Source organism: Pseudophryne corroboree, chromosome 11 (assembly GCF_028390025.1).
Source record: "Pseudophryne corroboree isolate aPseCor3 chromosome 11, aPseCor3.hap2, whole genome shotgun sequence".
NCBI classification, from domain to species: Eukaryota; Metazoa; Chordata; class Amphibia; order Anura; family Myobatrachidae; genus Pseudophryne; species Pseudophryne corroboree.
Genome location: NC_086454.1, coordinates 132,957,845 through 132,982,019, shown reverse-complemented (window position 1 = coordinate 132,982,019; position 24,175 = coordinate 132,957,845). Strand labels below are relative to the sequence as shown.

Below are 24,175 nucleotides of genomic sequence, written 5' to 3'. Positions count from 1 at the left end.
TGTCAGTGTCACCCGGAAGAGACGTGGCAAGCAGCACTCAGGGAGGAAGAACAGAGAGAATGCAATAGAGTAAAAGGACGAGCATAACTTATAGGCAGAGGTTCATCACATATACACATAAGGCGGGGCACAATACAGAGGGACCCTGGCAGGAAGGTAGGTACATAGCCGCAATGATATGCCTCACGTGTAAGTGCTGTGTGGTGGATACATAGCGTATGTCGCACACTGGGTAAGCTCGTGTCAGAGATCTATCTATCTATCTATCTATCTATCTATCTATCTATCTGTGTGTACTCCTGGTGGACATAGCACAGACAGCGCTGCTGGGCTACTTAGCTGTTGGGTCTCATTTAGGTTTTCCTATGACCATTTGCATTTTGCTTATGATTATAGGCTACTTGCCCACTCCCACAATACGAGACTCCAGTACAGCTCTGTTGCTCCCTTATGCAAACCTTCCATGCAGACTGGCTTGCCATTGATAGGGAGTTGTCAAGATCATAATTTCAGTGAAATCTCTTAAATCTTACAGAGGAAATGGCTAGTCCAGAGAAGTATGTATAAATCTTAGATTACTGCACTCGATAATCACACACAGTTCACATGAGTTTAGGCCCGAAATAAGGATAGATAGATAGATAGATAGATAGATAGATATATCTATAACAAGTGAACAGTTGCAGGTTCTCCCAAGAGGTAAGCTTTTTATCCCTCCTGTAATATTTTGGATTCCGGAGAGGTGCAAAGTACAGTACCTGGTATAGCTTCTAAGTTCTGGTTTTTGCTTTGTTATTCAGTTGAATGTCTTTTTATATTACCTTTACTTTGGCATATAATTGAATATATATTCTAATAGAGCTTGGAGGATGGCAGTTATTTTATTCTACTGCATGGTCTGTTTGTTTAGCAGCTGGGAACACGCACAAAAAATGTGCTGCCAAGTGCGGAATGAGATCACTTATGTGGAACAGTTAAGAACTTTTCACACATCCCTGAAAAGACTTGGGTTCGATATGCCAGCATTATCATTACAAGCAGTGTCGATATTTTGACTGCTGGGATCCCGCTGCCGGGATCCTGACCAGATCCCGCTAATCAGGACATGTGTTCCATGAATAGTGCAAGGATTTCTTGTATTGTTGCAAAACAACAAATTGAGTACTGACTAAAGCATAGTATCTTGTATGAGTTCTTGGAGAGCTTGTTGACCATAAAGCAAGTATGTTAAATACAACACCGAGAACCCTTTTACTTTTTATGTATAAACATTTCCATTTAATTTGTGTTTCTCTTTTATTTATTAGGGATAGTGCTAGGCGGAGAGAATGAGGTAAGAGTCCTCAGCCAGTGTGGGTTTACAGAGGAAGAGAGTAGATGCGGGATATGAAAGGAGTAGATCACAGGTTCTCAAACTCGGTCCTCAGGACCCCACACAGTGCATGTTTTGCAGGTCTCACAGAATCACAAGTGAAATAATTAGCTCCACCTGTGGACCTTTTAAAATGTGTCAGTGAGTAATTAATACACCTGTGCACCTGCTGGGTTACCTGCAAAACATGCACTGTGTGGGGTCCTGAGGACCGAGTTTGAGAACCACTGGAGTAGATAATAGAAGTCTGAGGAGAGCTGATAGGCCTATATGAAGGAGTGAAGAAGGGATCAATTGATAGGACGAAAGAATGAGTTCAAGAGCACTGGGGCAAAATTGGAGAAATGTTGGGTGTATGAGTGAGATGAGGTAACCAGAGTAAAGGTGAGAGTGGGAAGTAATGAAAACAGTAGGAGATTTGGAGATGAAGGAGGTGGTGCAGTGATTAGGTGCTCTATATGTGAGAATAAGGAGGTTAATCTGTTTGCTGTGGTTGATGGGAAGTCAGTGGAGTTGTCAGAAGGATGAGGCTGGTGCAGAATGGCGGGAGTGGTAAATGAGATGGGTAATAACATTAAGGATGGATTGAAGTATGAGAGGTGGTTGAGAAGCAAACCAGAAAGGAAAAGGTTGCAGTAGTCCAGCTGGACAATGACAAATGTAGAGATGAGTTTTGGTGGCTTCCAAATAATTGTTTCTTGGTGGAGTTATCACTCCAATTATGTAGTGATTGATCTTTACCTTTCCTTCAGAAATTCTAACTCTCACCTCCCTCAGAGGTGGCGAACTGAAATGTTCAAAATTTTGGCAGTTTGGGCACCCAAACAGTACTTTTCCATTTTCACCCATTAGTTTAGTTGTGTTTTTTTAAACCTTGACTAATTGGTTGCGATAATTAAAGGCAGCCCCCCCATTACTGAACCTTGTCTCTTAGTTGTCACACTGGTTGACTGAGCCCAGTAATTTAATAAAACAGCTGGTCCCTTCCCTGTATATTTTTAGTTTACACTTATCAGTTCCACTTGTAACTTTGTCAAGGTTAGTTAATTTCCTGTAATGGAATCCATTTTATTCACTGGGAAAGCAGTACAGGTCCTGCAGTTTTGAAAGGTCTGATCATTACAGTAATTGGGCCAGCAGGACTGCTTGTGAAGATATTTGTGGCTTGACTCAAGTGTCTTGTAGCTGCCAAGAACATCTCATGTTCATGTTGTTTCTCTATATGATATACTACAATATATCCCGCACCAGACATAGATTGATTGATTGATTACATTAATAATAATGCATTAGAAAACAAAAACCAGCTAGTAAATATCTTCCTCCTCTGGAGTTTTAACTTTGGAATGCTGGAGGTGCTCCTGCAATCAAAATAGACCAAACATTAGACAACGTGTTTGTTGCAAAGAGGCAACAAAGAGAATAGAAAAAGAAAAAAACACTCGGCGCTGACTTTAACAAGGAATCTCCTGTAATAGACCACTAGTTTTCCAGATATGCTGCAGCTCTATCAAGGAGATCACTGAATCTCCCAAAAAGTAATAAAAACCACCAAATAAATATTAAATAAAGCGCTGCATAACCGGAATCACTTAGTGTTTTTTTATTCACACAACATTAAGACAAATGACATACATATAACACACACACATAGACCCAGCCGGTATTAAAATTACCTTAAATTGATTAGTAATACTTATTAACCCATCAATACCCAACTTCACAACATACCCATATTCCAATTAGGACCTATCAATGATGCATCACTGGTATGTTAATCAATTGATAACATGCATATGATTTAACTGCGGGGCCCCTTATGGCTATAACTTAACCCTCAATTGCTTTACAGTATAAATGCAACTGGACTATAATCGTCCACAATATGTGACATCCAATGTTCAGTCACAGTTGTGTCCATATAAACGGATGAAATGACTTTGGGGGTAATTCCAAGTTGATTGCAGCAGGATTTTTGATAGCAACTGGGCAAAACCATGTGCACTGCAGGGGAGGCAGATATAACATGTGCAGAAAGAGTTAGATTTGGGTGTGGTGTGTTCAATCTGCAATCTAATTTGCAGTGTAAAAATAAAGCAGCCAGTATTTACCCTGCACAGAAACAATATAACCCACCCAAATCTAACTCTTTCTGCACATGTTATATCTGCCTCCCCTGCAGTGCACATGGTTTTGCCCAGTTGCTAACAAACTTGCTGCTGCGATCAACTCAGAATTACCCCCTTTATGCACATGTGCATCCAGATATTTGGGTTAGTTGATTAGTTGATTATAGTGTAGCAGCAATGTTCATAGCCTAGGTTAATCCACGTTTGGTAAATAAAGTCACTATAATCCACCGCAATCAACATGGGCATGCAACCATATTTATATACTGCCCTCTAGCTAGGGCTCTCAAGAACTATCCTGGACACTGGTTACTGAGCGGGCTTGTTTAATAGGAATTCTCACCGACCAGCTGATTATATACTGGATCAGAGTCTCCGCAGCCGACTCCTTCTTTGAATCCTGCCACACCTCAGGTCCGTTTAGTATATGTGTCCAGAAATACTGCCAGGTCCATATGCTGTGGACCTCTCTCAACGCGTTTCTCCGCCTGTGAAATCAGCGGCTTCCTCAGGAGAAATATGACAACGTGTTTGTTGCAAAGAGGCAACAAAGAGAATAGATTGCTTTTTGGAGCACTCTTTTATAACAAAATTTAATATGCAAATCGATATGATATGATTGTAATAATTTAAAACGTAACCTTTAATTCTTACTCCTAAAATAAAAGGGGTTTTCTGAGTAACATTAACTTATATGTAAATGTCACTCTGTAACTGCATTGATATACTTGCATCCCCTATAGAAAATATATATACACATCAAAGATTAGATCAACATTTCATATGTGGTAAAATATATAGTCAAAATATGTCCGTCTAAATTGGATCAATATTTCAATATTAGTAACCCATGATTGGATAAATATATTCATAAATCTCAATATGTTAGATAAATTCGTAAATCTCAATATGTATCTGAGTCACAGCCAATAAAAAGCATTCGGTATTATTATCGTCAGCAGCCATATATTCATAAATCTCTATGTTAGATAAATTCGTAAATTTCAATATGTATCTGAGTCACAGCCAATAAAAAGTTATCGTCGGCAGCCAGATCAATATAGATTCTCTCTCTAGATCTATAGCTGTAGCTGTCAAACTTCAAGTCCAGTGTTATTTTCAGCTCTGTGCACCTGTGACATAGGGCCTGTGTCAAAAATGTATCATATTTCTAATCTGTATCATATTCAACCAAGTTACTAAATACATTACTATCTAGCTTGTATCGCTTTCCCTCAGATTTCTATGCCAGTATGTCAGGCTAATTTCATTCTACTTCAAATAGTCCTAGATTGCATTTCTCATGATAACACTGATTATTCCGCTAAATCTGCGTGGGTGATTTCACATCCCTGTTATTTAGACATAGATGTTCATTTGGGTATCATACTGATTATTTCATAAATCATGCATTATAGCATATCGGGCATCAATTAATTCAATGATCTTAAGTATCCCAATATTGGGTAAAATAGCAATTGAACAGATAAACACCGGTGCAGTTCATCGATTCTTATCACTGTATAACGAACTATTACTGTGATATTACGCACCAGTGGTATAAATCATATGCAAAATGTTTCTTATAATAACATGAAGTATGGCACCATAACATCCATAGACAGTAATAACCATAGAGAAAAGTACAATCCGAGATGCCGTCACCCTCATCTGCTGCCCAGTATCTTCATGGAGCGGATACTGGGTGAGAGTAAGGGTGATTGCCGGACTGATGGAAAAAGTTGATTCAGCGTCACTTTGTCATCCTGTACCTGGTGTTAGGTGGATCCTGTTACCATTGGCATTGCAGGATCCAGATTCGCCAGCAGGAGACAGGTGAACGCTAGGAAAGACAGATCAATGGTACAGAGTATATCATAGCCCTTATATGGATTCACTTAGGTAATGCTCAGGCAACATCCTCTAAAGTGACATGATTATCTGCTGGACACATAGAACATAATCACAATTATTCATTGCCTGTAAACCAAAATTAAATATCCCAATTAAATGTATATTTATGTTACCAGCCCTGCTCAGATTAAACCAGTGATTACGGGATTTATACACGCGGTTACTGCAGCTTGAAAGCTAAATGCTGAGCGGGATACAAGGATTGCCTGTGAGCTGAAATTAAATATCCCAGAGATATATATATATATATATATATATATATATATATATATATATATCTCTATATATATATATATCTCTATATATATATATATATATATATATATATATATATATCTCTATATATATATATATATATATATATATATCTATGTTACCAGTACTGCTCAGATTCGACCAGTAATTGCAGGATTATTACACGCGGATATTGCAGCTTGAAAATTAAATGCTGAACAGGATACAGGGATACCAATTATGTTACCAATCCATAGACACTCGGCTAGTTAGGTTAGTTAATTTCCTGTAATGGAATCCATTTTATTCACTGGGAAAGCAGTACAGGTCCTGCAGTTTTGAAAGGTCTGATCATTACAGTGATTGGGCCAGCAGGACTGCTTGTGGAGATATTTGTGGCTTGACTCAAGTGTCTTGTAGCTGCCAAGAACATCTCATGTTCATGTTGTTTCTCTATATGCATACAGTATGTGAATAACTTTATATATTCCTAATTTTGTGTGTGTCTTATCTCTTCTGCAGGTGTCTCTGTCATCATGGGTCTTTGCAAATGTCCCAAGAGGAAAGTGACAAATTTATTCTGCTTTGAACATCGTGTAAATGTGTGCGAGTATTGTCTGGTAGCCAATCATGCGAAGGTAAGGATTGTTGGTGGCAATGTCTTTGCCAAGTTATATGTGTTGTCTTGGGTCATTGACTTTTAGGATTATAATACTACAGCCTCCTTGCTTATAAAAGGGAGCATGTTGAAGATGTTCTGTGATTCTCACTTTTTCTTTCCGGTCTCTACCGCGGTCATTCTTTTCATATGTACTGGTTATCTCTCTGTTTTAGTGTATTGTCCAGTCATACCTGCAGTGGCTTCAGGACAGTGATTACAATCCAAACTGCCGCCTATGTAACACTCTATTATCCTCTAAGGAGACTGCCCGCCTTGTGTGTTACGGTATGATATTTTGCACCTTTTTGTCAGAAAGAAAGAAAGAAATAAGTGATTTCTTTGTTTTTATGGGGTGTTTCTTGTTAGTCAACCATAGCTGTCCTAGAGTAAAGCAATTGTACTCTTCATTACTGGGGATTTAAACCATTTCACACTTTACTGTGTTGCATCAGATTTATTTCACTGGTCCTGTTTGAATGACCTGGCCTCACAGCTACCACCAAACACAGCACCTGCTGGGTACCAGTGCCCAAACTGCCAGGGTCCCATCTTTCCCCCCAGCAATCTGGTCAGCCCTGTGGCCTCTACCCTGCGGGAGAAACTCTCTACTGTCAACTGGGCAAGAGCTGGCCTGGGCCTCCCTTTGGTAAGTTAATATATAGGACCCATTGTTCTTTTCTTCACTTATTGTGTCTAATATATTATTATTCCCTTTTTTTTATCATCATTCACATTAAGTATTTTAATTTTTTTTCTACTTTCTCTTATCTCAGCATATTCTATTTCCATGTGTTTTATATTTCTCCTCCTAAACTATCATTTTCTGGTTTGTTTTCCTTTATCTGAATGTTTTTCTTCTTTTCATTCACTACTTTTATTTATTTGGTACCTTAGAAACGTTAGTATTGCTCTTCTATGAAGCTGTTTTTCTGCCTAGATTGAAGAACTGGAGCCTGTAGATGCGGTCACACAGCATGACGTCACAGATTACAGGGACTGGACAGTAGTTAATTGTGAGTTTCGTCATATTTGCATTGAGTCATGATATTATAGTTTTATACCTACATGTTTACATGTGTGTGCTTATGTATTCTGTTTTCAGCCTCCTCTGATCACCTATCTGAAAGCCCAGAAGTTTTGCAGCAGACAGGGTATCTATATGCGTCTGCCCCCACCTCGCCCGCACAGCATGGCATGTCACAAGATCACGCTGTACATATTGGAGACACCGAAGCTGATAGTGTTACCATCAATGCAGGTGAGATTGGTGTGAAGAACTGAACAGGGGGGCATCAATAATAATATAATATGAATATGATCTTGGAATGCAGCGGGTTATTTTTGATAGGACACTGAGTGATTGAGGGACCGTATATAGCATAGAATTGCTAATGTTGTGCACCAGTAGATCACAAAGAAACAGGGGCGCATCTAGAGAGGAGTAGGCTTGTGTGCAGATTCCGTCTGTCCCCCTTTTTTTTTCTTGCCGGCAGTGCTATATACTCTGGGCACTAGGTTCACTAGGGGACCCCAGCGCTGTCCTAGAGTCTGGTGCGCATATCTCTGGGAAAATGGCTTGGCAGCCATTTTAGCCGTGATTTCCGTAGGGTGCATGCGCAAAATGCTGGGAAAATGTCCACTGTAGCATTTTCCTTGTGATTTCTGCAACGCTGCTGCTGCCGCCGCCAACGCGGAACTCCAGAGTATAAGTATTGAAAAAAAAATGGGTGCAGGGTGTGCGGTGTGGGCCCCCCTGGACCCAAGGGACCATGTGCACTGCACACACTGCACCAATTCTAAATATGCCAGTGCAGAGAACACTGCCAGGTGCGTCACTGGCTGAAAGATGTCCAGGAATTCCAGTTAGTAAACTGGGCTATAACAGTAACCTGGTTGTGGTGCAGACAGCAAACTCTACTTTAAGAAAGGGAAGGAGCATAGGTCAAAAAAGGCGACCTCCGTTTAGTGAGAGGCTGACCAGAGACTATCAGTGCAATAAGCGCAGAGACACCGCATGCTTATGGCATTGATGTGGTAAAATGGACAAAGATGAAACACTGATTTCTCTGACGTCCTAGTGGATGCTGGGAACTCCGTAAGGACCATGGGGAATAGCGGCTCCGCAGGAGACTGGGCACATCTAAAGAAAGCTTTAGGACTAGCTGGTGTGCACTGGCTCCTCCCCCTATGACCCTCCTCCAAGCCTCAGTTAGATTTCTGTGCCCGACGAGAAGGGTGCACACTAGGGGCTCTCCTGAGCTCTTTGTGAAAGTTTTAGTTTAGGTTTATTATTTTCAGTGAGACCTGCTGGCAACAGGCTCACTGCATCGTGGGACTAAGGGGAGAAGAAACGGACTCACCTGAGTGCAGAGTGGATCGGGTTTCTTAGGCTACTGGACATTAGCTCCAGAGGGACGATCACAGGTTCAGCCTGGATGGGTCACCGGAGCCGCGCCGCCGTCCCCCTTACAGAGCCAGAAGAGCGAAGAGGTCCGGTGAAATCGGCGGCAGAAGACGATCCTGTCTTCAGATAAGGTAGCGCACAGCACCGCAGCTGTGCGCCATTGCTCTCAGCACACTTCACACTCCGGTCACTGAGGGTGCAGGGCGCTGGGGGGGCAGCGCCCTGAGACGCAATAAATCGATAAAACCTTATATGGCTAAAATAAATGCATCACATATAACTCCTGGGCTATATGGATGCATTTAACCCCTGCCAAAACATATAAAAAAACGGATGATAAGGACGCCGAGAAAGGGGCGGAGCCTATCTCCTCAGCACACTGGCGCCATTTTCCCTCACAGCTCAGTTGGAGGGAAGCTCCCTGGCTCTCCCCTGCAGTCACTACACTACAGAAAGGGGTTAAAAAAGAGAGGGGGGCACAAATTAGGCGCAGTATAAACAATACAGCAGCTATAAAGGGAAAAACACTTATATAAGGTTATCCCTGTATATATATAGCGCTCTGGTGTGTGCTGGCAAACTCTCCCTCTGTCTCCCCAAAGGGCTAGTGGGTCCTGTCCTCTATCAGAGCATTCCCTGTGTGTGTGTGTGCTGTGTGTCGGTACTTTTGTGTCGACATGTATGAGGAGAAAAATGATGTGGAGACGGAGTAGAGTGTCTGTAATAGTGTTGTCACCCCCTAGGGGGTCGACACCTGAGTGGATGTACTGTTGAAATTGCGTGACAGTGTCAGCTTTGTATAAAAGACAGTGGTTGACATGAGACAGCCGGCTACTCAGCTTGTGCCTGTCCAGACGTCTCATACAGGGGCTCTAAAGCGCCCGTTACCTCAGATACAGACGCCGACACGGATACTGGCTCCTGTGTCGACGGTGAAGAGACAACCGTGATTTCCAATAGGGCCACACATTGCATGATTGAGGCAATGGTAAATGTTTACACTTTTCTGATAATATAAATACCACCAAAAAAGGGGTATTATGTTTGGTGAGGAAAAACTTCCTATAGTTTTCCTGACTCTGAAAAATAAAATGAGGTGTGTGATGATGCGTGGGTTTTCCTCCGATAACAATTGATAATTCTAAAAAGTTATTGGCAGTATACCTTTTCCCGCCAGAGGTTAGGGTGCGTTGGGAAACACCCCCTACAGGGGATAAGGCGCTCACACGATTGTAAGAACAAGGGCTCTACCCTCTCTTGAGATGGCCGCCCTTAAGGATCCTGCTGATAAAAAGCAGGAGGGTATCCTAAAATGTATTTACACACATACTGGTGTTATACTGCGACCAGCAATCGCCTCAGCCTGGATGTGTAGTGCTGGGTGGCGTGGTCGGATTCCCTGACTGGAAATATTGATATCCTAGATAAGGACAGTATATTATTGCCTATAGAGCAATTAAAAGATGCTTTTCTATATATGCATGATGCACAGCGGAATATTTGCCGACTGGCATCAAGTATAAGTGTTTTGTATTCTAGTAAAGTGGTCAGGGATTCCAAACGGCATTTGGAAGTATTGCCTTAAAAAAGGGGATGTACCCTAGGTCGCCTCTCAAAATAAGACGCCGTATTATCAGGCGCAGTCCTGGTTGGCAAGCGGACAAAAGGGTTCCTCTTTTCTGCTCGTGACAGAGGGAGAGGAAAATGGCTGCAGAGATCAGCCAGTTCCCAGGAACAGAAACCCTTTTCCACCGCTGCCAAGCCCTCAGTATGACGCTAGGGCTTTACAAGTTCAGGCACGGTGGGGGCCCGTTCTCAGTGAATTTCAGTGCGCAGTGGGCTCACTCGCAAGTAGACCCCTGGATCCTTCAGGTAATAATTCAGGGGTACAAATTGGAATTCGAGACGTATTCCCCTCGCCGTTTCCAAAAGTCTGTTTTACCGACGTCTCCCGCTGACGGAGGCAGTTTTGGAAGCCATTCACAAGCTGTATTCCCAGCAGGTGATAATAAAGGTACCCCTCCTGCAACAGGGAACGGGGTATTATTCCACACTATTGTGGTACCGAAGCCAGACGGCTCGGTGAGACCGATTTTAAAATCTAAAATCTTTGAACACTTACATACAGAGGTTCAAATTCAAAATTGAGTCACTCAGAGCAGTGATTGCAAACCTGGAAGAAGGGGACTACATGATGTCTCGGGACATCAAGGATGCTTACCTTCATGTCAAAATTTACCCTTCTCACCAAAGGTATCTCAGGTTATGGTACAGAACTGTCACTATCAGTTCAGACGCTGCCGTAGGGATGGTCCACAGCACCCCGGGTCTTTACTGAAGTAATGACCGAAATGATGATATTCCTTCGAAGGAAGGGAATTTTAGTTATCCTTTACTTGGACGATTCCCTGATAAGGGTAAGATCCAGAGAACAGTTGGAGGTCGGTGTAGCACTATCTCAGGTAGTGTTGCGGCAGCACGAGTGGATTCTCAATATTCCAAAATCGCAGCTGGTTCCGACGACTTGTCTTCTGTTCCTAGGGATGATCCTGGACACAGTCCAGAAAGAAGGTGTTTCTCCCGGAGGAGAAAGCCAGGGAGTTATCCGAGCTAGTCAGGAACCTCCTAAAACCGAACCAAGTCTCAGTGCATCAATGCACAAGGGTTCTGGGTAAAAATGGTGGCTTCCTGCGAAGCAATCCCATTCGGCAGATTCCACACAAGAACTTTCCAGTGGAACCTACTGGACAAATGGTCCGGGTCGCATCTTCAGATGCATCAGCGGATAACCCTGTCACCAAGGACAAGGGTGTCCCTCCTGTGGTGGTTGCAGAGTGCTCATCTTCTAGAGGGCCGCAGATTCGGCATTCAGGACTGGGTCCTGGTGACCACGGATGCCAGCCTGCGAGGCTGGGGAGCAGTCACACAGGGAAGGAATATCCAGGGCTTATGGTCAAGCCTGGAGACAAAAATATCCTGGAACTAAGGGCCATTTCCAATGCCCTAAGTCAAGAAAAGCCTCTGCTTCAGGGTCAACCGGTATTGATCCAGTCGGACAACATCACGGCTGTCGCCCACGTAAACAGACAGGGCGGCACAAGAAGCAGGAGGGCAATGGCAGAAGCTGCAAGGATTCTCTGCTGGGCGGAAAATCATGTGATAGCACTGTCAGCAGTGTTCATTCAGGGAGTGGACAACTGGGAAGCAGACTTCCTCAGCATGACCTCCACCCGGGGGAGTGGGGACTTCACCCAGAAGTTTTCCAACTGATTGTAAACCGTTGGGAAAAACCAAAGGTGGACATGATGGCGTCCCGTCTTAACAAGAAACTGGACAGATATTGCGCAAGGTCAAGGGACCCTCAGGCAATAGCGGTGGACGCTCTGGTGACACCGTGGGTGTACCAGTCAGTGTATGTGTTCCCTCCTCTGCCTCTCATACCAAAAGTACTGAGAATCATAAGAAGGAGAGGAGTAAGAACGATACTCGTGGTTCCGGATTGGCCAAGAAGGACTTGGTACCCGGAACTTCAAGAGATGCTCACGGAAGACCCGTGACCTCTACCTCTAAGAAAGGACCTGCTCCAGCAGGGGCCTTGTCTGTTCCAAGACTTACCGCGGCTGCGTTTGATGGCATGGCGGTTGAACGCCGGATCCTAAAGGAAAAAGGCATTCCAGATGAAGTCATCCCTACCCTGGTCAAAGCCAGGAAGGATGTAACCGCGAAACATTATCACCGCATTTGGCAAAAATATGTTGCGTGGTGTGAGGCCAAGAAGGCCCCTACAGAGGAATTTCAACTAGGTCGTTTCCTCCATTTCATGCAGACAGGACTGTCTATGGGCCTAAAATTAGGGTCCATTAAGGTTCAAATTTCGGCCCTGTCGATTTTCTTCCAGAAAGAACTGGCTTCAGTACCTGAAGTTCAGACATTTGTAAAAGGGGTACTGCATATACAACCTCCTTTTGTGCCTCCAGTGGCACCTTGGGATCTCAATGTTGTTTTGAGGTTCCTTAAGTCACATTGGTTTGAACCACTCACCACTATGGACTTAAAATATCTCACATGGAAGGTGACGATGCGGTTAGCCCTGGTTTCAACCAGGCGTGTGTCAGAATTGGCGGCTTTTATCATATAAAAGCCCTTACTTAATGTTTCATTCTGACAGGGCAGAATTGAGGACTCGTCCTCAATTTCTCCCTAAGGTGGTTTCTGCTTTTCACATGAACCAACCTATTGTGGTGCCTGCGGCTACTAGGGACTTGGAGGACTCCAAGTTACTTGACGTTGTCAGGGCCCTGAAAATATATGTTTCCAGGACGGCTGGAGTCAGAAAGTCTGATTCGCTGTTTATCCTGTATGCACCCAACAAGCTGGGTGCTCCTGCTTCTAAGCAGACTATTGCTCGTTGGATTTGTAGTACAATTCAGCTTGCACATTCTGTGGCAGGCCTGCCACAGCCAAAATCTGTAAAAGCCCATTCCACAAGGAAAGTGGGCTCATCTTGGGCGGCTGCCCGAGGGGTCTCGGCTTTACAACTTTGCCGAGCAGCTACTTGGTCAGGGGCAAACACGTTTGCTAAATTCTACAAATTTGATACCCTGGCTGAGGAGGACCTGGAGTTCTCTCATTCGGTGCTGCAGAGTCATCCGCACTCTCCCGCCCGTTTGGGAGCTTTGGTATAATCCCCATGGTCCTTACGGAGTTCCCAGCATCCACTAGGACGTCAGAGAAAATAAGATTTTACTTACCGATAAATCTATTTCTCGTAGTCCGTAGTGGATGCTGGGCGCCCATCCCAAGTGCGGATTGTCTGCAATACTTGTACATAGTTATTGTTAACTAAATCGGGTTATTGTTGTTGTGAGCCATCTTTTCAGAGGCTCCTTCGTTGTTATCATACTGTTAACTGGGTTCAGATCACAAGTTGTACGGTGTGATTGGTGTGGCTGGTATGAGTCTTACCCGGGATTCAATATCCTTCCTTATTATGTACGCTCGTCCGGGCACAGTATCCTAACTGAGGCTTGGAGGAGGGTCATAGGGGGAGGAGCCAGTGCACACCAGCTAGTCCTAAAGCTTTCTTTAGATGTGCCCAGTCTCCTGCGGAGCCGCTATTCCCCATGGTCCTTACGGAGTTCCCAGCATCCACTACGGACTACGAGAAATAGATTTATCGGTAAGTAAAATCTTATTTTTACTCCTTTGTAGCCTCAACCCCTAGGAAAGTGTATGACACTCGAGATGTTGCCAGCTCCCAAGACACATTGATTGACTTTGATGATGACAAATACAGGAGGAGACCCACTCTGAGCTGGTTGGCGAGGATACTCCGGTTAGTTCTGTGCTATTTTGTTTTGCAGTGTTTTGCTTATCTGTGCACACATATAGCTATTTTTTTTTTACCTCTGAGTTCTGATTGTCAGTCTTCACCTAACCACCTAATATATTCTTATTATATAATATGCCAGACTTAAATGGTATTTAGTTAGATTTATGTACAGTGTGTGTGTGTGTGTGTGTGTGTGTGTGTGTGTGTGTGTGTATATCTGCGTGCATGTTGGGGGGGGGGGTGGTAGTGAAGGGGGTTCATCAGTTTGCTATGAATATAGCACAGGGCCCCACAATTGCAAAGGCTGGACCTGCATGTTATGCCAATTGCAGGTACATGTATGTAGTATGGCACCTACTTACAGTCACTAGCTTTTCTTAGCCCAGCAATTGTAACAACGATGCATGTAGTTATAGAGGCTTGAGAGGCTGTAACATGATTATGTCACAAGTTCTTCATTGATTTCACTGACGGGTAATTAGGGAATTATTTTGCTACAGGTGTTATGTACTACTAAATCATACATTTACGTTACTTAAAAGGAAGAACGGTCTTAATAAATAAATCAAATCTGTTTATAGAAATGTTGGTAAAACATAATATACATTTTCACAGTCACAGACCTTGTTAAATATAATAAACAGAAGAAGGGGGTGCAGATAGTGCAAATCACTTTTATTTAAAACAGGTAAAATCCCTTTAATAAAGTATCCACATTAACACATAAGATCACTGGGACATATAATTCACATTAAATGAATGAGACTCGTACCGAGGTTCTCACCTTTGTGGACTGATGTATGTAGAATGAATGCTCCAATCTCTATCTCCCTGCCGGTAAGAGCTGTGCTGCACTGGGAACCGGGACCTCACACCGCACAAGTTGCTTACATGACAATGCCACGGCTCGTCGGGACACCAACACAGGCAGAAGGCACAGACCGGTGGTCAGCTTGGAGGTGGGTACGTCTAGCAGGCCATGCCTCTACTAGTTTCGCATGTAGCTTCGTCAGGAGGCTGGCCTGCTGGACGTGATGCCTGTCTTTTATAGTGCTGGTTTCACACAGATGCAGCTTAATAAATCATGACACCTGGAGCAATTACTCAACTAAAACATGCTTCTTCTATTAGCAGATTTCAAAATCAGTGCATTCCATTTATAAGAATTTCAATACTAGCAGCAATGTTTATTAAAAAGAAACAAGCAGTAGCTGAGAAATTCGAACAATACATTACATTGAAAATGCTTGAATACCTCCAAAGCGTGAGCTCCTGGTTCCGAGGGGATTCTATGTCACAGTGATCTTATGTGTTAATGTGGGTCCTTTATTAAAGAGATTTTACCTGTTCCAAATAAAAGTGATTAGCACTATGTGCGCCCCCTTCTTCTGTTGCTGTTTTTAGAGTATCTCAGTCCAGGAGTCCGGAGTTTCTACAGGAGGGGTGCAGCGGTTTTTTGAAAGGCTATAAACCCAGTGCAGTATCCCAGAGTTTTGATGACCTTGAGGATTCTTTTCCATTTTCTAAGTGGAAACTGAACATTGACCAGCACACCTGTACACCATTTCCTTGGCCTTGTTAAAATAAGAATTTACTCACCGGTAATTCTATTTCTCGTAGTCCGTAGTGGATGCTGGGAACTCCGTAAGGACCATGGGGAATAGACGGGCTCCGCAGGAGACTGGGCACTCTAAAAGAAAGATTAGGTACTATCTGGTGTGCACTGGCTCCTCCCTCTATGCCCCTCCTCCAGACCTCAGTAAAGGAAACTGTGCCCGGAAGAGCTGACACAACAAGGAAAGGATTTGGAATCCAGGGTAAGACTCATACCAGCCACACCAATCACACTGTACAACTTGTGATAACCATACCCAGTTAACAGTATGAACAACAACTGAGCCTCAGTAACAGATGGCTCATAACAATAACCCTTTAGTTAAGCAATAACTATATACATGTATTGCAGAGAGTCCGCACTTGGGACGGGCGCCCAGCATCCACTACGGACTACGAGAAATAGAATTACCGGTGAGTAAATTCTTATTTTCTCTGACGTCCTAGTGGATGCTGGGAACTCCGTAAGGACCATGGGGATTATACCAAAGCTCCCAAACGGGCGGGAGAGTGCGGATGACTCTGCAGCACCGAATGAGCAAAGGCAAGGTCCTCCTCAGCCAGGGTATCAAACTTGTAGAACTTAGCAAATGTGTTTGAACCCGATTAAGCAGCAGCTTGGCAAAGCTGTAAAGCCGAGACCCCTCGGGCAGCCGCCCAAGAAGAGCCCACCTTCCTTGTGGAATGGGCTTTTATCGATTTAGGATGCGGTAACCCTGCCGCAGAATGAGCTTGCTGAATCGTGTTACAGATCCAGCGCGCAATAGTTTGCTTTGAAGCAGGAGCACCCAGCTTGTTGGGTGCATGCAGGATAAACAGCGAGTCAGTTTTCCTGACTCCAGCCGTCCTGGCTACATAGATTTTCAAAGCCCTGACTACATCCAGTAACTTGGAGTCCTCCAAGTCCCGAGTAGCCGCAGGCACCACAATAGGTTGGTTCAAATGAAACGCTGATACCACCTTAGGGAGAAATTGGGGACGAGTCCTCAATTCTGCCCTGTCCATATGGAAGATCAGATAAGGGCTTTTACATGACAAAGCCGCCAATTCTGACACAAGCCTAGCCGAAGCTAAGGCCAATAGCATGACCACTTTCCACGTGAGATATTTCAGCTCCACGGTCTTAAGTGGCTCAAACCAGTGGGATTTCAGGAAATCCAACACAACGTTAAGATCCCAAGGTGCCACTGGAGGCACAAAAGGGGGCTGAATATGCAGCACTCCCTTAACAAACGTCTGAACTTCAGGCAGTGAAGCCAGTTCTTTTTGAAAGAAAATAGATAGGGCCGAAATCTGGACCTTTATGGACCTCAATTTTAGGCCCATAGTCACTCCTGACTGTAGGAAGTGCAGAAATTGCCCCAGCTGGAATTCCTCTGTTGGGGCCTTCCTGCCCTCACACCAAGCAACATATTTCCGCCATATGCGGTGATAATGATTTGCTGTCACATCCTTCCTAGCTTTTATCAGCGTAGGAATCACTTCATCCGGAATGCCCTTTTCCGTTAGGATCCGGCGTTTAACCGCCATGCCGTCAAACGCAGCCGCGGTAAGTCTTGGAACAGACAGGGCCCCTGCTGTAACAGGTCCTGTCTGAGAGGCAGAGGCCATGGGTCCTCTGAGATCATTTCTTGTAGTTCTGGGTACCAAGTTCTTCTTGGCCAATCCGGAACGATGAGTATAGTTCTTACTCCTCTCTTTCTTACTATCCTCAGTACCTTGGGTATGAGAGGAAGAGGAGGGAACACATAAACCGACTGGTACACCCACGGTGTCACTAGTGCGTCCACAGCTATCGCCTGAGGGTCCCTTGACCTGGCGCAATATTTTTTTAGCTTTTTGTTGAGGCGGGACGCCATCATGTCCACCTGTGGCCGTTCCCAACGGTTTACAATCTGCGTTAAGACTTCTGGATGAAGTCCCCACTCTCCCGGGTGGAGGTCGTGCCTGCTGAGGAAATCTGCTTCCCAGTTGTCCACTCCCGGAATGAACACTGCTGACAGTGCTAGCACGTGATTCTCCGCCCATCGAAGAATCCTTGTGGCTTCTGCCATAGCCATCCTGCTTCTTGTGCCGCCCTGGCGGTTTACATGGGCGACCGCCGTGATGTCTGATTGAATCAGCACTGGTTGGTTTTGAAGCAGGGGCTCTGCTTGACTCAGGGCGTTGTAAATGGCCCTTAGTTCCAGTATATTTATGTGTAGTGAAGTCTCCTGACTTGACCACTGTCCTTGGAAGTTCCTTCCCTGAGTGACTGCCCCCCATCCTCGGAGGCTTGCATCCGTGGTCACCAGGACCCAGTCCTGTATGCCGAATCTGCGGCCCTCGAGAAGATGAGCACTCTGCAGCCACCACAGCAGAGACACCCTGGCCCTTGGGGACAGGGTGATCAACCGATGCATCTGAAGATGCAATCCGGACCATTTGTCCAACAGATCCCACTGAAAGATCCTTGCATGGAACCTGCCGAAGGGAATTGCTTCGTAAGAAGCCACCATTCTTTCCCAGGACTCGCGTGCAGTGATGCACCGACACCTGTTTTGGTTTCAGGAGGTCCCTGACCAGAGATGACAATTCCTGGGCCTTCTCCACCGGGAGAAACACCTTCTTCTGTTCTGTGTCCAGAATCATGCCCAGGAAAAGCAGACGCGTCGCAGGAATCGGCTGCGACTTTGGGATATTCAGAATCCAGCCGTGCTGTTGCAACACTTCCCGAGAGAGTGCTACGCTGACTAACAACTGCTCTCTGGACCTCGCCTTTATAAGGAGATCGTCCAAGTACGGGATAATTATAACTCCCTTCTTCCGAAGGAGTATCATCATTTCGGCCATTACCTTGGTAAATACTCTCGGTGCCGTGGACAGACCAAACGGCAACGTCTGGAATTGGTAATGACAATCCTGTACCACAAACCTGAGGTACTCCTGGTGAGGTGGGTAAATGGGGACATGCAAGTAAGCATCCTTGATGTCCAGCGACACCATAAAATCCCCCTCTTCCAGGCTTGCAATAACCGCCCTGAGCGATTCCATTTTGAACTTGAACTTCCTTATATAAGTGTTCAAGGATTTTAAATTCAGAATGGGTCTCACCGAACCGTCTGGTTTCGGTACCACAAACATTGTGGAATAGTAACCCCATCCCTGTTGAAGGAGGGGAACCTTGATTATCACCTGCTGTAGGTACAGCTTGTGAATTGCCGCCAGTACTACCTCCCTTTCCCTGGGAGCAGCTGGCAAGGCTGATTTGAGGTAAAGGCGAGGGGGAGTCGCCTCGAACTCCAGCTTGTATCCCTGAGATACAATTTGTACAGCCCAGAGATCCACCTGTGAGCGAACCCACTGGTTGCTGAAGTTTCGGAGACGCGCCCCCACCGCACCTGGCTCCGCCTGTGGAGCCCCAGCGTCATGCGGTGGACTTAGAGGAAGCGGGGGAGGATTTTTGTTCCTGGGAACTGGCTGCCTGGAGCAGCTTCTTTCCTCTACCCCTGCCTCTGTGCAGAAAGGATGCGCCTCTGACCCGCTTGCCTTTCTGAGGCCGAAAGGACTGTACATGATAATACGGTGCTTTCTTAGGCTGTGAGGGAACCTGAGGTAAAAAAGTCGACTTCCCAGCTGTTGCTGTGGATACGAGGTCCGAGAGACCGTCCCCAAACAATTCCTCACCCTTATAAGGCAAAACCTCCATGTGTCTTTTAGAATCAGCATCACCTGTCCACTGCCGAGTCCATAATACTCTCCTGGCAGAAATGGACATTGCATTAATTCTAGATGCAAGCAGGCAAATGTCCCTCTGTGCATCCCGCATATATAAGACGACGTCTTTTATATGTTCGATGGTTAGCAAAAAAGTATCCCTGTCGAGGGAATCAATGTTGTCTGACAGGGTATCAGACCATGCTGCTGCAGCACTACACATCCATGCTGAAGCAATAGCAGGTCTCAGTATAGTACCCGAGTGTGTATACACAGACTTCAGGATAGCTTCCTGCTTTCTATCCGCAGGCTCCTTTAGGGCGGCCGTATCCTGAGACGGCAGTGCCACCTTTTTTGATAAGCGTATGAGCGCCTTGTCCACCCTAGGGGATGTTTCCCAACGTAACCTGTCCGTTGGCGGGAAAGGGTACGCCATCGGTAACCTCTTAGAAATCACTAGTTTCTTATCGGGGGAACTCCACGCTTCTTCACACAAATCATTTAATTCATCAGATGGGGGAAAAGTCACTGGCTGCTTTTTCTCCCCAAACATAATACCCTTCTTGGTAGTAACCGGGTTAACATCAGAAATGTGCAATACATTTTTCATTGCAGTAATCATGCATCGGATGGCCTTTGTTGACTGTACATTTGTCTCATCCTCATCCACACTGGAGTCGGACTCTGTGTCGACATCTGTGTCTACCATCTGAGCTAGCGGGCGTTTTTGAGCCCCTGATGGCCTCTGAGACGCTTGGGCAGGCGCGGGCTGAGATCCCGGCTGTCCCAAGGCTGCTGCGTCATCGAACCTTTTATGTAAGGAGTTGAGACTGTCTGTTAAGACCTTCCACATATCCATCCACTCCGGTGTCGGCCCCGTCGGGGGCGACACCACACTTATCTGCCCCTGCTCCGCCTCCACGTAACCCTCCTCATCAAACATGTCGACACAGCCGTACCGACACACCGCACACACACAGGGAATGCTCAGACTGAGGACAGGACCCCACAAAGTCCTTTGGGGAGACAGAGAGAGAGTATGCCAGCACACACCACAGCGCTATATAACACAGGGATTTACACTATAATGAGTGATTTTTCCCAATAGCTGCTTATTATCCTATTTGCGCCTAAATTTATGTGCCCCCCCTCTCTTTTTTACCCTTCTCGTACAGGATACTGCAGGGGAGAGCCTGGGGAGCGTCCTTCCAGCGAAGCTGTGAAGAGAAAATGGCGCCGGTGTGCTGAGGAAGTAGGCCCCGCCCCCTCAGCGGCGGGCTTCTCCCGCGTTTTGTATAGCTTAATGGCGGGGTTTTTTACACATATACAGTTTCCCAGACTGTATTATGAGTATTTAGTGCCAAAAGGTACCAGCGCCCTGCACCCTACAGTGACCGGAGTGTGTGGTGTGCAGTGGGAGCAATGGCGCACAGCTGCAGTGCTGTGCGCTACCTTAATGAAGACCGGAGTCTTCTGCCGCCGATTTCATCTCCTTCTTCTGTCTTCTGGCTCTGCAAGGGGGACGGCGGCGCGGCTCCGGGAACGGACGATCGAGGTCAGGCCCTGTGTTCGAACCCTCTGGAGCTAATGGTGTCCAGTAGCCTAAGAAGCACAAGCTAGCTGCATGCAGGTAGGTTTGCTTCTCTCCCCTCAGTCCCACGTAGCAGTGAGTCTGTTGCCAGCAGATCTCACTGAAAATAAAAAACCTAACAAATACTTTCTTTCTAGCAAGCTCAGGAGAGCCCACTAGGAGCACCCAGCTCTGTCCGGGCACAGATTCTAACTGAGGTCTGGAGGAGGGGCATAGAGGGAGGAGCCAGTGCACACCAGATAGTACCTAATCTTTCTTTTAGAGTGTCCAGTCTCCAGCAGAGCCCGTCTATTCCCCATGGTCCTTACGGAGTTCCCAGCGTCCACTAGGACGTCAGAGAAATATAAATTCATATTAATAACATGACTTTAATAATGGGTTTGGGGAGGGAAGTCATTGTTGGTTTCCCAAACATTTTAGCAGATGCTGGCCCATGCCGTAATCTGTTAAATCTAAACTTGGCTATGGTTTGTCTTGAGCTGCTGTTGATCTTATTACAGTCTATAAGATATGTGCACAAAGCCCATTTTCCTGCCAGAACCCCCCTCCCCCCATCCCCCTCTACACCAAACTAAATTTCTTTAATTCTATTGCAGCAACCGCACCGGCTCGAAATCCCGTCCAGCTTCCAGCATGCAGCGGTTCATGGTTATCCTAATTATTGGTGTCTTGGGTTTTCTCACCCTCATTTTACTCATGTCAAAATGGGGCAGAGCATCAGCTGACAACGACCCGAATCTTGATCCGCTTTTCAACCCTCATATTCGAGTTGGGCAGGAGTAGATTACTACACCATTCCAGGGGATAATAAAAGATTGAACTGTGTCCCCATTGCAATTTCAGACTTTCTCATAAGGTCTAAGAAATGCAGATGTACCAGGTAGAGCAGTAATTTGATGGCCTCACTTGTGTAATCGACATCATTTACTCAAAGCCCCTGTGATCTATGCGCTGTGAAAAGCAAGAGTAAGTTGGGCCACTTGTGATGGCTATGGTGTGTTTAGTTCTCCAGAGAAGAGGTTGGATCTATGGATACAAGAGCTGGTGCATTGGCTAAGGAGTCCTTGTGCCTTTTAGAAATTACATAAACAGCAATCTGCCATTTCTACAGTACATCTGTTGTGTACATACATATTCTTTATTTCCCAATTTTATTTAACTATAATGGTTTTCTATGTATAGTGTAACACTCAGATTTGTAAATGGAGACCAAAAAAATGAACATAAACTAGAGGTATGACTCAATGTAAACTTCTGCGTACAAATTGTTTTTAGTGACAACCTTACAACATTTCCCTGTGTTTCCAGGTTTGGTTCCTACTCGTTTACTCTCATCTTCAAAAGTACTAAGAAGTCACCCGTGCGAGGTTCACAGTGGGCCAATATACGAGCACAGTGGTCAAGCATTACATACTTGAAAACTTTATGCCCTGGATTGAAATGAAATAGTGATGTAATGATCTGGAGTGTAGCGTCACTCCTCTGAGAGGAAGTGAGACTAACAATTAAACTATATTAAATTATAAAGGCATTGATTAAAATGCACATGTATAACATTCTACAAAAAATACTGTTAGTTTCCAAATGCGTGGTGCTACATAGTTTCGGGGTGCACGCAATATGACCTAGCTTACATTGAAAGTGTCAGGGCACAATTTACGGTTAGTCCTCACAAAATGGCCTTCTATTTTGAATTATAATTTAGTGGCGTATAATAAGTAAATCTTAGTCCCAAACAGACCACTCTGATCTGCAGATGCTGCAGTGTGAACGATCCAGTGTGAACTTTGGGAACTTGTATTGCGCAGCTCGGCTTATGCCAAGCACACTCCTGTAGTGTGGACTTGGAGGACAACACTCTGTAGGATAAACAGCCTGGGTTGGTAAGAGCGAGAAGACCCACTGTGTCTGCTGCACACTCCCTGCATCTGCTGACCTGGGTTATTCTGTTTTACATTCACACAGCACACTGCCAGCAGTGCTGAACACATACACGATGTAATGGGGAACAACATACCCTGGCTAAGTAATCGTTTGACATTTTATTTTAACCAGGGTGTTCCATCCAAACAGATCTTTCATTTTTGAGTGATTTATCCTGTTAGGTATGTTCTCCTCGGTTGTAGAGTTTTTGCACAATTTGTCCCTCTGTGCTGTTGTCACAGAGGTGCTCCTTCTCTTGAGCACTCTCTAGCTATAGGGTACAAGGGGCCACTGCTTTTCTACTGATGGAATATGGGGGGAGGGGATTGTATAAAAAAAACCCACAAAGACAAGCTTGCTTTTCTGAATGGGGAAGCTAGAATAGCCATTTTTATTTTAAACCCCTTTGGTTTAACATGCTATATGGAGCTAAAGACTTGAATTTTTCAGCACAAAACTTCAAATTTATTGTATTTTTTGTTGTGCTAAGATGCATCTTTCTTTACTAAATTTTTCCAACTATTATATTGTAACGCATTGTTGTCAGAGTAATAGCTGGTTCACCTGTGAGCAAATCTCACCATAAATGGCAAAGATCCACAGTGGAGAACGTCAGAAGAGCGCATTAATGTGATGCATTGTGTATGTTCTTCTAATTGCTCATTAACTTAACACAATATTTTTTTTTTATTTTTTTTTAAAGAGTATTTTGGTGATACCTGGTTTTTAAGCACATTTTCATATTGACGTGCTTTTACATATTGGGTTTTGGAGCTTACAAAGACTACTGTGTGAAAACAATTTTAAATCTAACCTCGCCAAAATAATTAATTTTACCTAGTAGCTATTTTTATTTACTTCACTACTTACTGATTTTTCTTCACCCCAAATCATTTTTTAGCAATGTAACTGGTAATAGAAACCTATATCCACATTATGAGAAACATAGTGGATTCACAAAAAAATAATGGTTGAGCCCTTTCATAAATAATACTGTTATTGTATAACTACTCACTCATTGAAATGCACTACACAGTTATTTAATTAAATCATTTTCATACATTTAAATCTCTTCACCTTATATGGGCAATCTAGCTTTCCATTTGTTACGGAACTGGCAGTTATGATTCTGCAACAGCCGGAGAAACACTGCCTGTGCAATGCAAAGTATTATGGATTATGTTGGACGTTATAAGCAATTTATGGGCATTTGGCAGCTCTTGCAGGCAGAGTCAGTTTGGCTTATTATAATTAAACAAATTTGTAATATTTATTTCATTTGATTTAATAAAACTTGAACAAAAA

The 24,175-nt window shown here is 44.5% G+C and overlaps 1 protein-coding gene across 5 annotated transcripts; it reads left to right on the top strand.

Annotated features, from left to right (window-relative positions):
• The first annotated feature begins 3 nt into the window (after nt 1-3).
• ZFPL1 (zinc finger protein like 1) lies at nt 4-24,175 on the top strand. 5 transcript variants are annotated; one of them, XM_063944816.1, is made up of 8 exons: nt 4-156; nt 6,172-6,287; nt 6,484-6,595; nt 6,763-6,956; nt 7,248-7,323; nt 7,413-7,568; nt 13,926-14,049; nt 21,544-24,175. In XM_063944816.1, the coding sequence occupies exons 2-8, from the start codon at nt 6,186-6,188 to the stop codon at nt 21,728-21,730; spliced, it is 951 nt and encodes a 316-aa protein (XP_063800886.1). In that variant the 5' UTR covers nt 4-156; nt 6,172-6,185; the 3' UTR covers nt 21,731-24,175. The 5 variants fall into 5 exon arrangements, with proteins under 5 accessions (XP_063800886.1, XP_063800887.1, XP_063800889.1 ...); XM_063944817.1 differs by having other exon boundaries at nt 152-232; XM_063944819.1 differs by lacking the exon at nt 4-156 and adding an exon at nt 1,306-1,333.

Excerpts from the sequence above, each read along its gene's own strand:
- ZFPL1 (XM_063944815.1), top strand. Across the intron at positions 6,596-6,762 it reads TGCCCGCCTTGTGTGTTACG|ATTTATTTCACTGGTCCTGT; the intron begins GTATGATATTTT and ends GTGTTGCATCAG. Across the intron at positions 14,050-21,543 it reads TGGTTGGCGAGGATACTCCG|CAACCGCACCGGCTCGAAAT; the intron begins GTTAGTTCTGTG and ends ATTCTATTGCAG.